The sequence below is a fragment of the Opisthocomus hoazin genome, chromosome 6, assembly GCF_030867145.1.
Source record: "Opisthocomus hoazin isolate bOpiHoa1 chromosome 6, bOpiHoa1.hap1, whole genome shotgun sequence".
NCBI lineage: Eukaryota > Metazoa > Chordata > Aves > Opisthocomiformes > Opisthocomidae > Opisthocomus > Opisthocomus hoazin.
In genome coordinates this window covers 65,811,741-65,835,408 of record NC_134419.1, presented here as the reverse complement: position 1 = coordinate 65,835,408, position 23,668 = coordinate 65,811,741, and the positions used below count along the sequence as shown (strand labels likewise).

At 49.2% G+C, this 23,668-nt stretch overlaps 1 protein-coding gene across 1 annotated transcript in view; it reads right to left on the bottom strand.

Moving 5' to 3' along the window:
• Positions 1-5,281: 5,281 nt before the first annotated feature.
• The window catches only part of CNNM2 (cyclin and CBS domain divalent metal cation transport mediator 2), a 126,431-nt gene continuing 108,044 nt past the window's right edge, over positions 5,282-23,668 (bottom strand). Inside the window, exons 4-8 of the mRNA XM_009942002.2 lie at positions 21,525-21,694; positions 18,199-18,292; positions 15,763-15,828; positions 11,775-11,959; positions 5,282-9,510 (exon numbers count right to left, since the gene is read on the bottom strand). Coding sequence (XP_009940304.2) covers positions 9,301-9,510; positions 11,775-11,959; positions 15,763-15,828; positions 18,199-18,292; positions 21,525-21,694 — 725 coding nt within the window. The 3' untranslated portion in view covers positions 5,282-9,300. The remainder of the gene's footprint in view (positions 9,511-11,774; positions 11,960-15,762; positions 15,829-18,198; positions 18,293-21,524; positions 21,695-23,668) is intronic.

The window sequence follows — 23,668 nt, the reverse complement described above, 5'->3', positions numbered from 1 at the left end:
TGCCCACCATCCGCAATGTCCCCTGTGGCAAGCACAGAATCACAGAATGGTAGGGGTTGGAAGGGACCTCTGTGGGTCATCTGTCCAACCCTCCTGCCGAAGCAGGGTCACCTACAGTAGGCTGTAGAAAACCTTGTCCAGGCGGGTCTTGAATATCTCCAGAGAAGGAGACTCCACAGCCTCCCTGGGCAGCCTGTTCCAGTGCTCCGTCACCCTCAGAGGGAAGAAGTTCTTCCTCATGTTCAGGCAGAACTTCCTGTGCTTCAGTTTGTGCCCATTGCCCCTTGTCCTGTTGCTCCTGCCCACCTGTGTTCTGATTCCTGCCACCTTCTCCAGCCCCACACACCCACCCTCACTGCTCCACGGGGATGGAGAGGCTCACAGCAGCTGCAGCCAGCAAACTCTGCCGGGGACAGGAGCCCAGGGCTCGTGCTGCCCTTAGTCACAGCCCTGCAGGCTCCACTTCCACCACACTATCGCCTGGTTCAGCGGAGAGAGGGTCTGCTGCAGCTGGAGCACAACCCCAGTACGGACTGGCGGCTGCAAAGCCCTGTGCCCATCGCCAAGCAGCCTTGGCACCCGAAGCCCGGCCACCCACAGTGTACATTGACCAGGCAATGTGGCCAGTCCAGCTCCACCAGCCCTGCTGGCCAGGCCCTGTGAGTGATGCTGCAGCAGCATCAGGGGTGAAGGGTCTACCAGGACCTGTAGGTACAAAGGTTGGCTTAGCCGTGGCTCACACAGAACACGAGACCCAGCCTCTGGTGCTGGGGCCCAGCCACACAGGGAGGGCAGCTGGGTGCTGCTGCTGGAGCCCCCAAAGCCCACCATGCAGTGGCCTTCACTTTGGGCACTGCTGCTGTCCCCACTGCCACAGCACAGGGAGAGCTAAGTGCAGAAGAAAGCCAAGGGCAGGGAGAGCAGCAGGGCGAAATGGCTGCGAGGAGGACAGGGCTCAAGGGACAGCAGAAGCACAACGCGGGTGCGCAGCAGGGCTGTACTTGGTGCACAGGGACAGGTCGGCCATAACCCTGCCAGCGTGGAGCTGGAAGTGATGCTGGGCAGGGGACGGCACAGGGGCTCGTTCTCCTGCTCTGAAACACACCTCTGTCACTGCCGGCTCCGCACAGCTCTGCTGCCGCCATCCCAGCACCCGGGGAGCAGGCAGTGGCACCGGACCAGGGGACGGGCTGACTCGCTCCCCCCGTGGCTCCCTTCAAACAGAGCCACCGTCGCCATCAGCCACGTCCCTCCCTGGAGACCCCCAGCCACGCAGGAATGCGCGCTATGGACAGACAGCCCGACAGCATCTACGCTTCCAGACAGACATCCAGACATGATGTACGGACATCAGGCTGTAAATAAGGGGGTTTTATTAGTGGAAGAAAAGGCCCTCGCCCTTGAGGGAACTTCAGAAAGAGAAAGTCTTGCTTGCTATTGCCACCAGCTTCCCAGATCCCGGTCAGCAAAACCACCAGGCCAGCCCTTCCCAGCTTGAGGACTTACGGACCCAGACGCACCACAAAGTGAAAAGCAAGACCTGGCTCTAAGGGGAACAGGATCCGTCCTCTCCGTGGCTCTTGTCAGCTGGAGTGGAGATTAAAGGCTGCTGCTGTGCCAGCAGCAGAGATCTGGGTCCGGGATCACCAACATCAGCCCCACCACCCACATGCCAAAATCCAGCCCTTGGAAACGAGGGGGAGAGTGTGGAGAAGGGAAAAATACATAAACTGAAATGTTCAACAGAAAAAAAAAAATCATCATTCATCATTTATCTAAAAAGAACAGAAATAAACAAAATGCTTTTAAACAAAATCACAAAATATACAAATAAATCTGGTACAAAATAAATAGGAAAGATTGGAAATCTACAACAAAATTGGAATAATTATAAAATTCATTCGTATGACAATCAGTATATGAAATGTATACACTTCATTCAGGAGTTCAGTTGTGCGTGTTGGGGGTTATGTACACACAGGGAAACAGCGTAGCCAGAACACTACAACTCGGGAAACCCGAAGTCATGTACAATATGATACAACTTGCAAAGACCACGTACGATGGCAGGACAGACAGCGGGCAGAGCCGGCTGGAGCGGCTGAGCGGGGTCGGACAGCCGGGGACAGGCGCTGCGGAGGGAGAGCTGCCACGCTGCGGAGCACAGGGTGCCGAGGCCGAGCCGGCAGCGGCCGGGGGAGGCTCGAGGCAGCCAGGAGGGACCCAACCGCAGCAGAACGGTTCGGTGCGAGACCCCCAGCTGCCGAGCACCAGTCACTCGCGGCTTCCAGGAACGCTTCCCCAGCGTCTGGGTGTGTGGATTCGACGTGTTTGGCATCCAGGCATCTGCCCCGTGACTCAGGTCTCGAGGCTGGCTCTGCAGCTCCAAGACAGCCAAGAGCTCTGAGGTCCAGCAGCAGGGCCCGACCCCAAGCCGCTCACCAGCCACCCTCGTGTGCGGGAAAACGTGGATCCAACGGGACCGGAGCACTGGTGCTGGGGTCCTGGTGGGTTTCCACTGTCCAAATTCCACGTGGTCTGCAAGGAAGGCAGAGTCCCTCGAGCAGCATCTCCTGCCCTTGGTGTGAGGAACGAAGACAGGATGGCCGCAGCGTTGCCCATCCCTGACTGCTGCACCTCCTCCTCTTGCCTCCCTGAACACTCAGCCAAACCACAGCGAGCAGAGCGGAGGAACGGCTGTGGCTGACGCAAGAGCAGCGGCCGCAGAAAGCCGCGCTGCCAAGTGCCTGGCAGGACAGAGCACGTGCCCTGGGTAAAAACCTGCCGGCCAGCCCAGCCCAGCCTGCTGGGACCTGAGACTTTGCAGCAGGGATGACACTAGGGCTGATCTAGGCCTGGCCAGTCTGTCACTTCTGCGGACAGAGGAGCTGACCGGGAGTCCCCTCCACCCTCCCACACGGATCTCCAGGCGAACCCAGAAGGCGTGCGTTCGGTATTGACACTTCCAGCCTATGATCCAGGCTACTCATCTGACACCTACAAGTTTCTCACTTGAATTTAGAAGGATTTGGTACAACAGTAATGCCCAGAGGATAAAAAAAAAAACCCACCTCCTTTTATAAAGTTCTGCCGTCTCCAAACAGCCGCAATGGGATGCTAGACTGCTCCACCAAGAACTACATGCGGGGACGAGCCCTCCCGCCGCGGCAAACCCTGCTGTCGGCTTCCAGGAGCCCACGCCAGAGAGGTCAGACCCAGCTCCAGAGCACTGTGGCCGCCCGCAGCCTCTGCGTGTTTCAGCCGCCTGCTTGGCTGACAAACCTCCAGCCCGGCCCCACCACGGGCAGCGTCTGCCGGGAACGGCCAGAGCTCTGCTGCTGGGGGAGGACTGAACATCAAGCACTTCGTTAGCCAGAGATCTGCGCTGGAGGGGCGAGAGCAGCTGGGCACCATCCTCTGCACGCTCCCAGCGATCAGCCCTGCTCAGAGGAAAACAGGGCCCGAAGGAGAAACCTCACAAGTGAGCAGAAGGATGCTTTTCAGATGGAGACGGAAGACCAGCAGCTTTGAGTACCGTATTTCCAAGATGCAGAACCGCTATAGAGCCTGACCTCAGGATAACGAGAACCACAAGAGGTCACTTTGACCGAGCTCAGCGCTACCGAACTGCGAAACACCTCCCTCCACCACCTGTACCATGCTACAGGCTTGAGGCAGCCTCCCAGCCCCCCCTTCCCATCCCTGCAGCTCAGGGAAGGGCACTGGGATAACCTGGCATCCCGGGAATGCTCCGGCCTCCCCAGGTTCAGCATCCAGCTTCTAATGGAAAGCAAATACACACAACCAAACTGAAAGCTCAGCCTGCTCACCTTGGACCCACAGCGACAGCGTCCCCTCGCCTGGACACGGCCTCGGGATGTGACCATGAAACCAACGGTGGAGGAACATAACCCCGCATGAAGGCAGGCTCCAGACAAGAGCAGGACACCAGGCAGGACTGTCCAGGGAGCTCTGGGGGAAGCCATGGATGTCTCCCAGTGCCCCATGCTGCGGACGTATGGCACTGAGGCCAGTATCACCACAGAGACCGCACCGACCAGAGACCTGCAACCGATGGACCAAGCACAACAACAGAGCAGGGGCGAGGGTGGCTTGCTGGCCCAGCTTGGAGTGTAGAGCTTGTCCTCTCCACTGGCCAAGTCAGGATGAAGGCTGCTCTCTCCTCTGCACCATGAAAAGACGCCCGGCTTTCGATCATGTTAGTTAAGCTCGTCCTTTCGCTGCTGGGCCCAACCAACCCTCGGTATCCAAGGACCAGGTACTTCTTTGGGTCTATTTAGAGCCCGAGCGCAGAGCCAGGCAGCGGGGCAGGCAGCAAGCCCCGGTCCGTATCGCCCCGAGCCCTTCAGCGCGTGCTGGGCTTCTGCTTCGCGCCAGCTTTGCACACGGCAGCGCGCAGCACGAAAGCAGGAGCCCCTCAACGCTGGTCGGACACCTTTGGGATGAAGCTTCACGTTAGCGGCACAACACGAGGTGCCCCCTGCAGCAGCCTTCCCTTCCCCCCCGCCCCGGGGTTGCTACTGGTAATCCAGACACTGGATAACTTGACAACTGGTACACAGGTACTAGTTTTAAAACCACACATGTGTGTATTAGGTATCATATAAAATATGGTACATCTTTCACATGGGAGTGATTTCTATCGATAGCGTATTTCAGCACAAGGACGATGCACGTTCTGAGGGGTCCTGGAGAACGCGGCCGTGCTCTCCACCACCTGGGATACTTACACAGGATGCTGGTGAGGAGACAGCGCTGCTCTGCTGCCTGCCCCCCGCCTGAGCTCCGCAGAGATCACAGGAAGCACCACCACTGCCCACGCAGCCCCTCGCGCAAGGCTACCGCTTTGGTTCTCTTTTAGCTGACCTGAGCCAGAGCCTGGCACCACCACTGCCAAATTCTCACCCTCATCTGAGCTGGGCCCTGCGGGCTGAGGAGCAACGACGGGTGACATCCGTGGGCCATCATGGGCAACTCGCCCTGCTCCCCCTGAGCTTTCTCCAGGTCCGAGGCGAGTGCAGAGGGCCAAGTCCTGAGACTCCTACTCCTGCCAGCTCCACCCGCACAAAAAGGCACTTAAAGAAAAGCTGAAAAACAACAACAACAACAAAAAAAATAACCCTGCGGTGAGGAAAAGGGGAGTAAGTCCAGGAGAAGAGAGGAGGAACAGAACAGCGAGCACAGCGTGAATGAGTGGCTGGCCCCTCTTCCAGCGGGGCCCAAGAACTGCAAGCCCTGAGCAGCCAGCACCACCCCGCACAGGTCTCGGCATCGTCCCAGTCCTGCTCAGCCCGCAGCAGGAGCGTGCGTGGGGGCAAAGGGAGCGTGAGAGCGAACTACACACCACGACAGGCTCTGAGCAGAAGTGGGGAGCAGTGGAAGGAGCTGCCCCGCGGAGCTCGCCCTGCTGCTGCAGCTGGGTAGGGGAAAGCACCTCGTCCTGCCACGCCAGCCTCGGGGCCCCTGCTCCCGGCCGGCTCGGACCCCCAGCCAGCATCCCTCGTCCCTCGGCGGGACACCCCCTCCTGAGCTCCTCCGGGGCATCGGCCTTCAGCTGCAGAGGGAATTCAGGGAGCGGACAAGCTGGGAATAAAGCGACAAGCACTTTGTAAACTCTGGAGGGTCTGAGCTTGGGGTCTGCAGAGAGGCTGAGGTTGGTTTACTGAGCCCACCCTGAGCCCTTCTCCACTCAGAACTGGAGTGCTTCGTATGATTTCCACGTCACCAGAGTCAGTCTCGTTTGGAGAAAGTTTCTCATTGGAAAGCAAGGACATCACTTCACTCTTTACAAAGATTTGGCAATACACAGAATTAAAAAAAAAAAAAAATCATAGTTACAACAGATTCAGGTTCATTTCATTTAAAGGAAATTCAACCAACAGGAGTGTAAAAGTTATAATTCACAGTTGTGCATTTAAGATATTAGTGTTGAAAACCTCACTTCAAAGAACTCTTGTGCAAAATTGTATTGACAGTAGAAACCATGGCTAGATGCCCTCCCAGCCTCCCCCGGCCACCAGGCCATCGGCCGCCCCTCCGCCGGCGCCCAGAGGCAGGCGGACAAGGGGAGCAAAGGCAGCAGTAGGAGCTGACACAGGAAGATGCAGTATCCTTTCTACGAGTCAAAGCCTTGCCGAGGTCTGAGGTCGAGTCCAGCGATTCCCAAAGCCACCGGGCCGGTGCCCCGCGCCGCAGCGGCAGCCCTGCCACCCGCCCGTAGGCGCTGCGGCACAGCACCCGAGCCCAGCCGAGCGCAGGCAGGGGAAGCAGACCTGCTCTGGCAGGACCGGACACCCCCTGCGAGGGCACGGGCTCAGACGCCACGCATCTCCGTTGCAGTCGGGAGAGCTGAGCCCCGGCACCGGCCAATGCCGTCCAGAGGCTCAGAAGCGATCCCGAGCTGGGCACGGGGCTCCTCTGCTGGTGACGGCTCCCACCCCGAGGGCTGGGAACCCCTCGCATTTGTTAAACAGTAAAACTGTAAATACCCTGAGAACAGGGAGACTGGATTATTTCCCCTCTGGGCAGAGGACCATGCTTTGCTCTTCAAGCTAATTAGCAGTAGCAGCTCCTAACCCCTCCGGGTCAGGTACATATTTTCCATATGAAACACATCTATCATCAACTATTTTTATGGAAATTATTTCACTTTCCATTAGTGGATCCATACAAATGCTGAGAAACAGTCATGCAAAAAAATCGCCTGCAAATTTTGGAACAGTGCAGCATGGGCAGAAGCAGGAGGTATTTGCTTTGGGATCACATGGCTTTGGTCAGAAAAATTGGCTTTTTTTTTTTGCCTTTTCTTTTTTTTTTTTTTTAAAGATAAACAGACACTCAAACAAATCCATACCCTGCCATAAGAAGCAGAAGTCAGATCCAGTGAGCAACCTCGTCCCAGAGAGCGAGCTGCCTTGACTTGAGCCTCCCCTCCCTCGGCAGGTTTGACACAACGGATACTGCATCTCAGGTTCACCACCGAGGCAAACGCTTCCGACAAACTTTTACATTCAGCAACGCTAGATAAAAACCGGCGAGGCGAGTCCCTCGCCGAGGACAAACGCTGTAACATCTCAACATTTTGCTTGGCGAGAAAGGGGCGATGTGGGCAGCTCTCCGGGGCAGCCCGTGCCGGTGCTGAGCCGTGGGCTGTCGGCGGTGGTGGGCTGGTGTGCAGCAGAGCGAGGATGGAGACTAAGGAAACGCTTTTGGATGGGACTCAAAAAAAGTAAATGAAAAGCTAAATGTGAGAATGAGGTTTTGGGGGCCCCGTGTCCTCCTCACCGGGTGCACGAGTCAGGTCCTGTGCAATTTCTGTGCCTGCTTGTGGGGACTTCACCCTCATGGGTGGCTCCAGGGAAGACACGCACGCAGACCCAGTCGGCTCCGATGCCACGCGCTCCTGTTCCCTGCGGGGAGACCCTGCAGCAAACCATTGCCCCTCTCCAGCCACCGTTCACCAGCACAGACGGTGGGAACGCGGCGAGCGCCTTCCCCAGCCTGCCAGCAGGAGAGACAGGGCGGGCGTGCAGGCACAGAGAGCTCTGGCAGTTGCATCTGGGGCTGGGGGCTTCTCTGAGGGTCAGATGAGATTCTCTGGGTATAAAGAAAGGAAGGGAGATGCTACATAGCCAGGGGCCACGGAAGGGTCTTGAAACAGAGAACCGCAATGCCGGATTTATTAATCACTCCAGATACCGAGGGCAACGTTCACATTTTGTTTGAGACAGCGCTGGAACGGGAGGGTATCGGGGCGGGGGGCAACTCTTTTTTCATTTGAGGAGTTAGACTCCATCTGTGGGAGTGGGGAATGTGTGATGCACAACTGCCACGGGGTGCCTCTTGCTTGCACCCAGTCTGCATACGGGTTTTTGGGCTGGAGGAATTGATTGCTGCTGCCCAGCACTAGTGGCAGCTGGGTGGGAGGCTTTCTGCTCTGCTACCATGGTAATCCCTAAAATGGCCGTTAAAAGGGGCAAGAGAGAAGAAAACGCACTAAATCCACTCAAAGGAAGGAATGTGGCTGGGAACAGCCTGGAAATGAACCTCTCCGAATCCCTGAAGTGCAATACACTCGCGTCTGGAAAGTTTTGTCGGTTCTTGGAGAGGAGAGGATGGTCCCGACTCCTCAGCAGAGCCCATCCTTGCACTGGCAGAGGTTTACTGTCACCTGGAGGATGTCCTTTGGGCGCACCTGTAGCAGCATCTTTTGTGTTAACACTAGAGACTGAGGAGGGGATGGGGACTGATGTTCTCTGTTATTAAGCAAAGGCTGCACATCTGCTCTGGCCAAGGTAATGGTGCGCAGACCGCTACAGCACGTTGGGTGCTTAAAAGGTGGTCATTTTGGGGCGTGCACATTACTTCACCACGCAATCATCAGAAACATCAATGAACAATCACCCAGTTACTTCACTATGGAACATTATGGCCGGCTTTCATTTCACGAGACTGCAGTTTTGCTATTTAACTCCTTCCCCCCCTCATATCACCTTCAACATACACAAAGTTTTTGGAGGTTACAAAACTATAAGTGTAACAACGCTTTTGCCTGTTTTACAAAGAAACTGTTTTACAAAGATCTCAGAGATCATTGAATACCAAGGTAACCACTCCTTCCCTGAAACTTAACTGGAAGAATGTAATAATACTCATCCCTGGGCCTTCCAGGTGGCTGAAACCAGAGATTCCTTGAAGCTTGCTCGTTCTTAGAACACAAATAACATACAAGTACCAGTTACTAAATTCTTCAACAGGGCAACAAAAAGGACCAGAAAGGGGTGACAAGAGGCCTAAGGACATTGGAGCCAATTCACAAAACCACGACAGAGCCCATCTGAGGTTCAGGAGGGACAAAAACAATTTAAAACTCTGCAAAATACTTTTTAAAAACATGATCTCTCTTGAAAAAATAACTGGAGGAGCTTTTAAACTTCTCCAGATGTGTTTGAGGAGGAAAAACCCAACAAGGATCAAAAATACAGATAAAAAATAAACGCGATTCTACTTTGCAAGAAGTATTTTCATTGTTCTCAAGGGTGGCTCACCATTCCCAAAGTACGCTTGGGGCTTTTAGTCTCTCTTGCTCTTTGCTCCTTTCTTCCTGTTTCTTCCTCTTCTGCTCCCAGAACGGACGCAAGTCTTTGGTCTCAGAACACTGGATGCAGCACAGTGTTGCAAGCACATACTAACGGTGTTCACACTCGGGGAGGAGGCAGGAAGGAGCGAGGGCTGGTCCTGCTGAGGAGATGGGATGGGTGGGTTGTGGGGAGTCAGCTCTTAGATGGCTCCTTCACTGTGCATACTGTGGTTGGGCTTGTTGTGACTCACACAGTTCTGTTCATTCAGCAGGTTTGCTGTCTCGTCCGGCAAACCGTCATGCAGCTCCGTAAGAGTCAGTTCAATTTTAGTGTTTTCACTGTCCAAGGACTGAGGTGTTTTGTCCATCCGGGATGCCATCAGGGCATTTTGGTACTGCTGTCTTGAGATCTGCTCCAAGAACAGAAGGAAAGAACAAAAACAGCCAGTCACACTTTTGTGTCTCCCGTGGGACACACTGAGAAAACAAAGAGCCCTCCCTTTCCAGACGATCACACTTCAACCCCTGTTTATCTGTCTATATAAAACACCCCTGCGCTTTGCAAGCCTAGAGCATCCCAACAGCACCACAGCATGGTGACATTTCCAGACAGCGTGGAAGCAGCGCTGTGTGATCACCATGCTGTTCAAAGGCAGGGATTTATTCCTAAGCAGAGATTTTAAAATCAGATCTCTGTTTCCTTCCAGCCAGGTGCATTTTTAGGGCCAGAACAAGAGTTCAGTGAAGTCTTTCTCCCAAATTCACCGAGCTCCTGGTGAGGATCTAAGAATCCCTACAGAGCCAGAGGGTACAAGCATTACTGCTCTTGTCTAGGCCAGAAAATGCAGCAGGAGCTACAGCCTTATTCTGATATGTAAGGACATTCGATTCTGGAAGAGACTGGGATCTCCACAGAGATGAGTCCAAATTGGCAACCCATGAAGTCTTCCACTGGTCTCTGCAAGAGCTGGCTGCGCTCAGCAGAACAGCCGTCACAGGAGCTGGCCTAGAGCACAGAGTGTTACTGCCCATGATGCTCCAGAGGCAAGGAAGCCTACAGCCCCATGTATCTACATATGGTGATAGAGGGGAGAATTCCTCCCGGAGACACAAGCAACCACCCCGTAAAACTCCTCTGGGTCAGCCTCCCCAGCCAGGACAGGCAGCAGGACGCACGTGCAGTGGGAGCCCCGTGTGCTACAGCAGCAGTGGGTCATCCCAGCAGGCAGGAAGGTGGAAGAGGTGAAACAAGACTTTCAGAAAACCATCAGGTTTCAGGAGCAACGCAAGAGAGGGACTGGAAATGGAAAGAGTCAGATGCACCAGGTCACAGCTCCAAAAGCAAAATGCAAACATGCACAAGCAGGTCACAACCCTGGTTTACAAGGTATTAATTGAATAAATGCCCACGTGGCACAGTGAAAACACTAATGTTGAGTACTCAGTCCTGTGTGTAAAGCAGAGGGATGCAAAAAGAGGTGTGCAAGTCTGACTGCAGAGACACCAGACAGTTTAGCATTCACTAGTCTCAGTATGACCACAGTGAGAGCTGGAAGGACTCCACAGAATCACAGAATGTTCGGGGTTGGAAGGGACCTCTGTGGGTCGTCTAGTCCAACCCCCCTGCCGAAGCAGGGTCACCTCAACACTAGAAGAGCAGCTGCTCAGTACAGCAGATTAGCCATTGAAATCTGCAGTGAGAATCACTTGCCCAGTGATAAATACTTACTGATCTAAACCTTGAAGGCTTGAACCATCAACCTTGCACCTGTCAAGTTTTAAATGCAAGACTGTACTCTCCTATTAAAATTTGGCTACAGAATAATCAATTTAGCATTCTAGTATGTCTACTCTATTCCACATTTTAACACTGAATTAACTTTGACAGAAGTTGAGTTCACAAATCATCTGAGTTGCATACAAAGGAACTGTGAACGTGCACTTAATTTAAGAAAAGCATCAAGGTCAACTTCTGACCATGGGACATCAGCTTCCCTGGACTCCCAGCTGGGCTGGAATTTCTGCCAGCATTAGCTGCTCCTCAGCTCAGCTAGATTTCCTATCCCACAGGACTCACACAGATTTCAGCGTGGGATGCACCATGCTGGGGGACAGAGATGTATTCATGCAGCAACTCACTGGTAGTATGAGATATGAGCCTAACATGTGAAGTTAACATAAAAGAGAAATGTCCAAGACTTCTCCAAGCAGAAGAAGGATGACAAGTCGGAAAGTAAGATCAAGAACCCCAGACTGAAACCAAAATCAAAAGTGAATAAAAACGGCAACCAACAGAAAATGTCTCATCGTTTAGAAAAGGACACTGTCTGATAATGAGGGGTCTCCATTTCGGATGGCTCCAAAGCCTTCACAAGTATACATCTTTCACGACTAAAAGCAGAGAGAGGTTATTTTCTATCATCTCTCCTCGAGGAACCTGAAATACAGAAACTTATGCGACCAATCTACTTAGAAGCCTAAATCAGAGGAACAGTGAAGACAAATCAATGGACAGCAGATACTGGGAAAAAGTGACTTAAAGTGATTCTTAAACAGCTGCTTTCACAATCCTGTTTGCTCACAGAGCAATCTAGAGGGACCTCCCTCCCCCAGGCTCTCCATCCTACCAGCCAAGCCCAGCTTTCCAGCAGGGCCTTTCCAGCTTTTTTCCTACCTTGACAAACTGAATGTCTGTGAGTGCTTTCACTGAGTAGTCCGGAACGTACACTTGGAGGAAAGACGCGTTCAGCTGGTTGTTGCTGCTCCCTAACGTTGGTGTCACTGCATCGATGCGATCACTTCGGTTTAAAGAGTCTGAGTGATTCAAGCCGCAGGGCCGAGGTGGAGACTTGTTTTCAGCTGAGAAACGGGCAAGAGCGAGAGATTTCTTCAATCAAGTAGAAAACATTTAAAGTCACCAGTTTCAAAGGGACATAATAAATTATGACGTAGCACAAAAGAACTGCAAATACTTAATCCACTCATCACTAGACATGCAGCTAAACAACCAAATTACCCTGAAAAAGAGTACATTTTGAGTCCAGAGCCGGCAGCCGACATCACTGAGTATGCCTTACACAAACCTCACTTTGTTTACGCTGCAAAGGACATGCCCTGTGCACAGTGTGTCACAGCACTTCAGCTGATAAGCAGTAACCACCAGGGAAAGGTAACTCCCCAAGGCTCCCTTACAGGAGCTCTTGATAGCCATACCACACTTAATACAGTTTTGAGGTTTTTTTCTTAATGATTTATAATCATAACTCCATACCAGACCTTTCATCCACAGTCAGTCCCAGCTAGCCCTTACCCCCTTTTATGCCACCTGGTACCTACATATGCCTTGTTCCCTGAGTTAGAACAGACATTTTCAAAATCCTAAGAGTGACAGAGTCCTCAGTGGACCAGAGTGCAGTCCACGTGACGATCACTTCAATGTTTCCTCTAATACCTCCCAGTGCTTGAAGGGGAAAAAACTTGACGAAGGAGAGCAAGCTCCATGTGGTACACGCCAGCCAGCAAAACAGGGAAAACAGTCCATGCTACAGAGAAAAATCTGCGTCCAGGAAAGGAGTAAACTAGAGATATCTTTTTCCATCACTGGCCTTTAAGTGCTGCAGGGTTTCACTCGAAAACCTCGCAGCTGTCCCCTGTGAGTGTGATCGGCTGCAGTTCATCTCACACAAACATGCTTTCAGGAAGCAACAGACTTTTCACATCCCTAGTTGCCACCCACACAGTGACCCAGAAGACTGGAGGGCAGAAACGCACCCTGAGAGAGATCCCAAGCCCTCCTGCAGATGGGCTTCTCTCTGGGTGTGCACACAGTACGTGCTGATGAAAGAACTGTCTTTGGGACTGGTGGAGTTTTGGATCTTCGTGCAGCTAAATGTAATTCAGCCAGCCCAAACTGAAACTTTGTGTAAACTATGCTACTCATCACGCAACCTCTGTTCTCAGCTGAAAGATCATTTTCATATAACCTTAAGATACAAACCCTCTTCGAGCAAATCACCAACAGCATCCTCGCAAGCTTTTCGAATTATTTCTTGATGATTTTATATATAAACTTATTTCTGGAACAAAGAAAAAAGGTCCCTAAAATTCAACTTGATCTCTGCCACTTAATCACTATAATCTCTCCTTGCCCAAATGACACACAGCCTGTTCTACAACTCTGCACCCAGCCTTTAGATAGAAGATATAGATATAACCTAATACTTTAGATGCTTCTAGATGCATGGCAGAGTTGCCCTGGTTTTTGTTTCCCACTTAAAATCCCTCTGATGTTGTGTTTCCTTCAATTTTAGAAAAGCAAACAGAAAAATAGAGGTTCTGACAACATGGCAATTTTTCTGCCATTTCTGCACTATGGAATTAGCACAGGTCCCTGTGGCAGCGCCAGGTACAGGCTTAGGGGGAAGCACTCAGAGCCCTGCAAGGTTTTTCTCCGTACCACTTTGCCATCTTGAAAGCCACAGCAGGCTGCAATAACTGCTGCCAGGAGCCAAACCTCTATCTGCACACAGGGCCCGAAGCTGTAATTACCCCTGGAGAACAAGGAACTGTGAAGGCTGAGTGAATTTGTCCTGTCTTTCCCACCTGCATACACAAAATACGGCTGTGTGTGATGAGAACGGCATCACAGCGGCTTGGGATAAAGCTTTCCATCCGGAACAGCTTTACACTAGTGTGACTTGGATCTGCCCTTTCTTTTCACGAGGGGTCGTCTTAGTACATTACTAATAAAAAATGAAGAAGGACAGAGAGCAACATGACAATGCATATAAAAAAAAAAAAGGGGGACAGGTGAAATGAAAGGACAGAACAACAAAAATATGATTACTAAAAATCTGAGGGAAAGGACATAAATTCTGGACCATGTACAAGTCAGGGAGGGAGAAGAGGAGTTAATGAAGAAGGAAGGATAGAGAAGGGGCAGACGACAGCAGGACAGCAGGCAGGCCCACGTTCGCAGAGCAGCGCCCTGCCAGGCCCCTAGCAGCCCAGCCCAGATCTGGACAGATCTTTCCTACCCAGGTTTTCCCCACACTCCTCACCTTCCTACACAGGGGATAAAAAGTACAAACCACCAGACAAACATCAATACAACTGTAATACCAACTAGGGGTTAAACAGCTAGATCCTTTTTAGAAGAACCCAGCAGAAGGTCTGAGTTTCATCAAACTTGGCACCACACTGCCACAGTGCCCGGGCTTACCATACCAGTTCCTTTCAAAGGAGATTCTTCCTATTATTGACTTTTTTTTTTATTTTAGTTGGGGAAAAAGCTAGGAAAATATGCTTGGCATTTATATTAGAAACAACTTGCATGTGCAAAGTGTACATTTATTTACAGCACGGAAAGGGGGGGGGGGGGAAGACGACCTGGCAAAGCGAAAGAACCAAGCTAAAAAAAGATAATCAAAGCTGCCGAGCTTAAAAGAAAGCCATCAGGTACTTTAATTAAAGTAAGATTAAATTTCTCCCCCTTCTTTGAAGTTTAGCAGCAGGAAACTTTAACAGGGCAGGAAAAAAATCCCCTGCAGGGCAACAACCTGTAGTTTGTTTGGAATGCACATGAGACTAATTTAAGGACTGGTGGTGAAATACATTTTCAAAAGTGAAAAAGGAAGAGGGGGAAAATAAAGAAAGCAGATGGCGAAAGTTTATGAAATGCATGATACGTATTAAAGTTTAGGAGATGTTTCACTTAAATATGCATATCATTATAGCATTATCTTGTTTGCTTTTAGGTCTAGGGAAAGACATTTAATCTGAAAAAGAACACTTCAAAAGGAAGAAATATGTTCACTGTGGCCCAAACTATTTTAGGATTCTGCTATTCCTGCAGACTTTCTTGATGGGTTTCCATTTCTCTCAACTACTCTGTGCATGCAATGTCTGCAAAGCTCAGTTCTTGACCCTTCCCAATTTCCAACCGCTCAACCACATCTCAGCGTTCTTCTTGGCCCAATTTGTTCCCTCCTTGGTCTCTGCTCTCCAAAGGGATTTCTGTGTCAGTCAACTTGGTTATTCAGCAAGGAAAGGTCTTCAGCAAAATGGGAACCAGAAAATCCCACAGGAGGTCCCACAACCTTCTTGCACATTCCACTGCAAATCCGTCTACTCAGTAAATTACTGTGCCGCACCACGGCATTAAGCTCACTGAGAGCAAGCTCAAAGCTTTTGAGGAATTGAAATGGCCAGACTGTATACAAACCATAGAATTTACCCATATGAGAATATAAGAATTCTTTCATTAAAGAAGTTTTCCTTTTATGGCTGTTTAGCAGCAGACATTCTCCTCTGCCAAATGCACTTTCTTCAGAAATTTTTAAGCCTCAGCTTGGGGGGAATACCTTCTTTTAAAACATCTCCCCTCCTTATTTTCCATCAGAGTACATACGAGAAACAAGAACAAGCATGCATTACTAAATACATTTTCTTCAATGTGTTTTTAATTTCTCCCCTTTTGACGACTCCATCATGTTCCTACGAGTTACCATAAACGAAGCTCAGGATACCTACCTGCGAGGCATAGCCCTGTGCTGGCCTTCTCCCGAACGAGCAAAGGGGTCAGATAAATACAGACTGCAGCTGATTTTTTATGGCATCAGGGCAGTCACAAGAATGGTGAAAATAGAAGCATGCGGATTTACCTGGAGAACCTGCTGCTAACAATTCTGTTCTGCTGACAACAAAGGTACGAGACAGGGACAAGGGAACTGGAAGAGGGAGAGAAAAAGGGTGAGATCACGACCAGAAAGGCAGCAGCTATCCACACTCGACAGGGGAAGGAGCCAGTTCACACACTGAAGAACTAAAACCAAAAGTGCAAATCAACTGTGAAAAGTAAAGGGTTAAAACAAAAGCAAAATCAAAAAAGACAATTAAACAATCTTAGAAATAAACCAAAAAACAAGCCTAAGGAATTACACTGAAGTGAACAACTTTCACTTTCTAATTTGAATAGTTATCCAGCTCAGAGAAGTCCATCAATGTACACTCAGTTTTAAAACAATTCGAAAGGAGCAGTGGTGCCCACTCCAGCCTGGAAGGCAAAGAGTTAAAACAAGCTGGAAAGCTTTCATAGGTGCTGTTCTTCATGGGAGTCAGACAAAAGTAGAAATAAAACCAAAGGACACTTCATAGTTCTCCAAGATTTCAGTAAAATGTCAAGCGAGGCTGTGATTCTCCAAGCTCATTCCCATCAGGATAGGTACCATACCGCTCATCGTTACTGCAGACCCCTCCCCAGCTGCAGTTAAAGAAGAAAGTTTCACTCTTTTGTTGGGAGTTTTTTTAGTTTTGGGGGGTTTATTGTGGTTTTGGGGTTTTTTGGTTTGTTTGGGGTCTTTTTAATACGATATTCTCCTGTCACTGACTTCACATTCCAGGTGGGGAGAGCAGGCACATGAAGCCTAATTAGGACACGCAGAAGCACAGGAGTTTTCTCTTGTTCTGCAATGGCTTATACTGTCACTGAGCTTTCCTGTCTACGCAGAGTAACAGGAATTTATTTTTATGAGCTCATCCTGACAGAAATCTCAGGATCCTGCAAGACATCATAAAACAAATTCTCTAAAATCTGGAAGGAAAGCCAGCATAATGAGGGGTTTGCTACCGGTAAAAGCCAACCAGTCCAAGGTAAACAAATCCAAGATTAATTGGCTGAGATTAATTTAAAACCGTGCATATCCTTAAGTTCGAGACGACAAAATCCAAGATGGATTTCAGGGCATGCGAAGATGAGATCATTTGATCTCACAGGACTTGAGGCAACTAGCATGGTTGTGGGGAGGGTTAGCAACACACACAAAAAAACCACCATGTGAAAACATTCAAACTGAACAAAGCTGGCAAAACAGAGATGCCACAAGTGATTTCCAAGCATAGGTCTGGTAAGAGAAGTGACCATGCCTAATCCAGCGCCGTGGCTGGCCCCGATTACAAAAGCTGAGGTTATGATGCAGCTGTACACACGTGTGTCACGATTCCTCAGATCAAATCCACCCAGTGCTCTGCACACTTTCAAATCTGTCGAGCTAGACTGATCAAACTAAAGCGCACATACTAAAGGGAGAATTAGTCTTGCCTGTAAAAGCGAGCGAGCTCGTCCAAAAGAATTGCTGTTGTCTGTAGAGTTTAATAAGGCTATATTTGTAACTTACAAAATAATTTTCATTCTAATGCCATTTGCTAATGTACATACAGATAGGTACACATACACAACGGGAGTGATCATGAGTGTACAATGAAAATAAGGTGCCTCTAATGAACCCTGCAGTGACAGGAAGACCCGATTTCAGGGTAAGAAACGTCTCTCCCTGAAGCTGAGCGAGTGGCTTCAGGTCAGCAGATGGCCAACGCCAGCACCTCAGCTCTCCCCAACGGGGCTCCCAGGTGAGGTCGAGATCTTCGTGGTGACACTGCCAGCACCAAAACGCATCACCAAATGCTGGAATACAGCACTGGAGCCTACTCTTGGTGAATTATAAGACAGTACCCAACCCGCGCCGCCTGTGAGGTGGTGGCTCGTGTGGCTGCCACCTGTGTGCTGGGAACTGGCTCCTGTCTTGGTGGGAACCAGTTCCCACCTCGCCCTCAGCCGCCAGCTCTCCCCGCTTGCCCATTTTGTGGTTTCCACACAACCTGACAGGAGCAATGGCTTTTCTCACACCGTTGCCCTCCTCTTCCTCAAGACAGCTTCAGAAACAAGACCGGTGAAGCAAACCATCCCCAAACTAACCGGGTGCCCGTACTTTGCACCACTAGATGGCCCTCGGCCACTAATTATTTATTCCCGTTAATTCAGTCCCTGTTATCCTACCGTGAGGAAAATGACAAAGCTGTCTGCCAGTACCAAACACATCACTCGCGACGGCTGAGGCTCGCATCCTCCGGGAGCTGGCAAACAGGTCTGGGAGCCCATTGCCACCACCGGCCCAGTGCCAGGCAGGCAGCCGTGCTGGCAAGAGGCACCGATCGCATCGGCCCCACGGACACGGTGAGGGACGCCCTGCACAGCCTCCTCTCGCCTGACGGGCAGGCTTGTGCAGGAGCGCATTCCAGAAGCGGAAGGTAAGAGGACATACCTGGTGATGCTGTGAGGGCCATCACCCCATAGTAGGAAAAAGCACCAACTTCAAACTTCATCCCCTCTTTCCCAGCCTCCACTTCCACTTTCCCCTGTTAAGGAAAAGGAGAGAGCTGCAATTAAAAGGAACCATAGGTCTCGAGGCACAAGACCAGTCTCGAGCCCTGAAAGCTAGTTTTGCCTGACGCTCCTACATAGCATTATGGTCCCTGCAGTTTGTAACGGTGCTGAACAGGGACAGACTCTCAGGGCACCACGCTCCTGCACCCTGAGCTATCCTGGTCGTTGGTGGCCTGTGGCCAGTGTAAGCCCCTGCAGAGGAGCAGGACCACCGCAGCACCTTGGAGTGGTACTACTGCCCTGCTCCAGGTGCTGCCACGCTGCTTTCCCTCAGTGCAGGGTAGAAAGATACTCCCCTTGTATCACAGCAAGCTTACACGTAGCACAGTCATCTGGGGTCTCGAGACACCTATACATTTTGGGCCACAGCTCACATTCACACAGTGGATCCCCTCTAACACAAACACAGGAAAGGGAGACAGGCGACCACACACGAGGAGGCTGTCTGCCTTCAACGACAAGATTCCTGCAGAAACAAAGCCCTTATTTCTGCAGGAGCAGTCTTGGGGCTACTTCTTGGTTTCTGGCAGTTTTACATATTCCATACATAAATGTTAATTACTGAATACTAGATACACATTGTTACATTGTTAAATATTAAATACATATTCTACATACACCATGTAAGCGCACCCATTTCTGATGTGGGTTGAACCAAGTGTTTAATATAATGTCCTATGAAGGACCCTGCAACAGAACCCACCATATCAAACACCGCTGTGAACTTCCCAGTTACTCTGGTACACAAGCAGCCAAAAATCACTGGAGTCTCAGTGGGGCCTGGTTTTCACGTCTATCCATCCTTACCGGCACTCCACTGAGAGTTACAGCACACCACTGCAGAAAGAAGAAATCTCGTGCAGCTTTCAGGCTGAGCTACACGAAGGCTGGGATTTCAGGCAAACAACGGAATTACCCGCAAAGCTTTCCCACCGTCAAGGCTGGAAAGGGGAGGCAGACTGCCCATCCCGTGTGTACTACATAGACCGAATGTCAGCTGGACACAATCGGGTCAAAATGAGGTGAAAAAGTAGATTTTATTTCTATGTGTATATTTCATTAAGTACCACCTTTTAAAATAAATAATCATGCCTTTATCTTTACAGGACTGTACTGGGGCAGAAAAATGTGAAAATGGACTCAACCTGCACAGGCCCTGATACCAAGTCAGTCGTCTGACAACTTACAAATCCACTTTCCTGCTATCACAAGCAACAACTTCATATAATCCCTTTTAAAACCAATTTCACTCCACAACACAAATAAGTAGCTTATTTGTTCTTTATAAGCCTTCCAAAAGGTACAATTTCACCACTCGGGCAAAGAGTGGTTACAAACAGAGCTCCCAAGCTACTTACTTCTGACAGTTATTCACCAGCCAAGAGCAGGTCTACAAAATACATAGACAACTGGGCTCTGATCTTCACATACAGTCCGTCTGGAGTTAGTAGCTAAATACAAACTAGTAATTAGTAGTAGGAGTTGAGTTTCAGTTCCAAGACCATTGCTGTATCAGCACATGCAGCACCTCCAGGCTTCCCAGTGGTGGCCATATATATGAAGACCAGGCATGCCTGACATAGTCATAGTGGCTGAAGATGTTATTAGATGTGTTCTGCCCTGTTTAAATGCATGCACATGTGGTTTCTGGTTTTTCACTGTTTAATTCCAAATCTCAAACTGCTACAGAAGAACTTGCCATTAGCTAAGAGAAAAGCTCTACAGAGATTAAATTGGTAAATTTAATGCACAGAATATACATCTAATTGTGTGCCAGCATGCACTTACTGTGAAGATATTCTCGGTCTCTCAAAATGAGAGAATAAGTCCAAGTCCATTAAAGTAACAAAAACCGAATATTTATGCCCTCTTGATCCTTGCAGAACCAACCTTGTTACCATTTTTATAGCATGTACCTACTGCAAGACTCACTTTTCCAAATGCATTATAGAGCTAGCACGTTGTGTTTGCTAAATATTTATTGATCGAAGAATAGCTCAGAAAGAACTGATTGTTCTTTCGTATCGCCCATGTCCTCCATTTACATCTTTGCAGCATTACCTCATTCAGGTGCATTATCTTGCCTCTGGAATATTTCGGATTGCAACTATTCAGCACATAATAAAGAGCAGTTAAAGAGATACCAGTGGCTCTTCAAACCCTTGAAAAAAACCGATCCTTTTTAAAAGAAGAATTATGTTGAATCCACAATATCATATTCCAGTGGTTTCTTAGTTGTTTATCACCGACAGTGTCTAAAACCCCCTCCCTTTTTTTTTTTCAGGCCATGTTAAGGAAGATTTCAATCCCTATGTTACAAATTTAGCTACGATGCTTGTGTTTTTATAACCAAAACTGATTTCAGTTATACATGATAGAAACATAAGCACCTTTCCAGCAAAATCCCTCTTACAGAACTGATCCTGCTCAGACAGTGCTAGACAGGAGCTAGGTTTCTGTGTAAAGCTTTATCTAGCCGTACAAGCGTTCCTGTCAAGTAACAAAGCCTCGGAGACACCAGCACTAGAAGCAACCCTGTACGGAACAAGCAGAAAACAGTCCTTCCACACCACTTAGGGCTCCAATCTAAAACCCACCCCAACGCAGCGACCTCAGGGTAGGGCGAGTGCTGGGCAGGCAGGGTGCTCAGGAACCCCAGGAGCTGTGGCAGGAGGTGGTAGCAGTTCAGCAGATGGCTCAATGCCCCCACCAAAACCTGGACTTCTCACAACATCAAAGGTACAGACTTCAAAATTGCACAGAAAAATGTCATTTCTCTAAACTGTCAAACTCCCCATGCCTCCTTTTCCAAAAAGAAAAAACACGTTAGAGACAGCACCCTCACCAAACTCCTATGACATGCCATTTTTTGCACCCCTATTTTCCAAGCAATGCCAGCTGTAGGCAGGGACTCCTTTGCAGTGCCTATCCTAGTGATAACCAAAGCACAAGTAACTTTCAACAGATGACTGGAAGTGAGAAGTTCTGTCTACCCTTCACAACTGCTTTAACCAAGGCTGCAAGCAGCTGAGTGAGCTCTTCAAGCTTGGCAAGGTCATAAAGGAGGCAGAAGCAGCTCCCAGGAACCACAGCTCCCTTCCCATATTTGAAAGAAGACAAACTTCAAAAACTGGAACGGGCATAAAGAGGGATATGTCAGGAGATGAAGGACTTTGCACATATCTACATAGTCACATGCCTGACCTGTAAAATGAGAATAAAGTAGTCGACAGGCTTGTTTCGCTGGTAGAGGTAGTGTTCTGGGGCTTTCTTGTTCTTCTCGTCGTATTTCAGCTCCTGGATGACGTTGGGATGTTTTAGCAGCCTGAGAAGGATCTTCTCTGACATCTGGGATGGACCAAATGCTTCTACTTCTATAATACAAGATACAACTTGGCATTACACTTCATATGCCTGGCAAGAAGTCAGAATACTCGTTAATAAGCATTCACCTATACAAGACACACAGATGCAGAGAGATCCATTATGGAATTGCAGGCTTCCTGTCTTTTCAGACTGTTAGATTTGTAAGGGGGAGAAAAACCCAGGAACACCCCAGCTTTCATTAATGAAGTATTTTTCAAAACAACCAAAAAACACATCTTCGTCTGAAAGGGAAAAGAAAAAGGTAGTCTTGCCAGCTTGAGAGTTCAGAGTCACAGTTGTATAGGCTCACTGGAGAGTTGTATAAATAGAAGATCTTTACAACTGGGGCACAGAGAACCTCTGAATTTGTTTTTTCCTTCCTGAAAAGGTATTAAAGTCATTGCATTTATTGCACTTTTCAAAAAAAAAAACAAAAAACAAACCCAACCCAATCGCTGTTTGGGGCCCAGAAAGTCGCTCTAGATAGATGCTCTATATAAATCAAAGACACAGTTGGGGCTTTCACAGTTTATATGGGAAGTTACCCAAAGTGAGAGACAGTGCAGGTCAGTTCAAACCACGTGGGATTAATGCCTGACACACAGAACACATTCCCTATCCACTTGCTCTTCAGTGTTCCCAACAGCAGCTGTTTGAAGCAGGAAAGCTCATCACTCGGTGGGAGAGTTAAGCCAGGGACGTCGAGATTTACACATGCAAACTGATAAGCTCTCCAAACTCCTCATTTCAGAACAGGACCATTAATGACCCTGTACTTTTCATCTGCTAAAGACACTAATCTCAATTTAGAACAGAGAAACCAAAACTGTAGCTTCCATCTTATTTAGCAGTGGCTTCACCAACAGACCTGGATTTAAGCTACACAATCCTTCCATCCACAAAACAAGTAGAGAAGCAGCACTGTATGACTATGTCTGTTGAGCAGGTGTTTAGGGAACTCCATCAAGTCTTGTACCACTACACGAACAACGCCTTGCTTGCTGTTAAATCCGCATCTTCCTCTTGAACTGCTTCCTCTCACCACAGACATGCTCACGTGCACGTGAGCCGTAGGAGTCCAAGCCTTTTAAGGAATTACTGCCCCTCAGCTGAGATGTGATAACCGATCACATACGTTTCTTTCAAGTCACAGAGGCAAAATAAAGCACGAAGGCGGACTAGGAGCATCTAGGCAGGCAGTCACTGCATCTTAGAGGAGGGGGAAGTACTAATTTCCAACTGGAGCTGGCAAACTTGAGACAAAACCACTTTAATAATTTTCAACCCATGAACATATGTTGAACACAGCAGTGAAAGGTGCCCGTCTGAAAGGCCTGCATGTGAGAAGTCTTTATATGTCAAAGAGAGACAGCACGAGCAATAGGAAGGTATGTTTTCCACAAGCTCTCCTGTCAACAGGTCTCTTCTCTGAGGTGAAGGGACCAACTTTATGGCGAAAGGCAGTATCAGCTGCAAGAAACCATTCAAGGCCCTGGCCTCTCTGCCAGACTGCCCACCAAAAGGCTAAAACATCAAGGTGTTCTGGGATGGAGACAACTGTCCTCTGAAACCTGAAGTCATCATCGAAGGTCACACAAGCCAGCCAGAAATCCATTTTTAAATGTACAGTTCAACCACCTGCGCAGTCTGCATTAAATGTGTCAGGAAAGTTTTTCACTCGGAGTCAAAAAGCCTCACGGAACAGGTTTAGACCTTCCTGCAAAAAGTCCAGTATCTCTTTCTGGAGAAGGTGCCAGAGTGCAATTACAGTCAGCTGGCCAGTGGTATCGAGTCCTCTTTGGTTTGTTCCCTGAGCTCTTCCTAATGGGGTGTACTTGCTAGTCGTTAATCTGACGGACTCTAGACATGCAGTGCGGCACTTGGCATTCATCCTTACCTTTCAGACCAATTTAAAGTTACTGGTCCACCCCTGGTAAATGTCTCAGAGGGTTCATGCCGACACTGAACACAGGAGAGGAGAG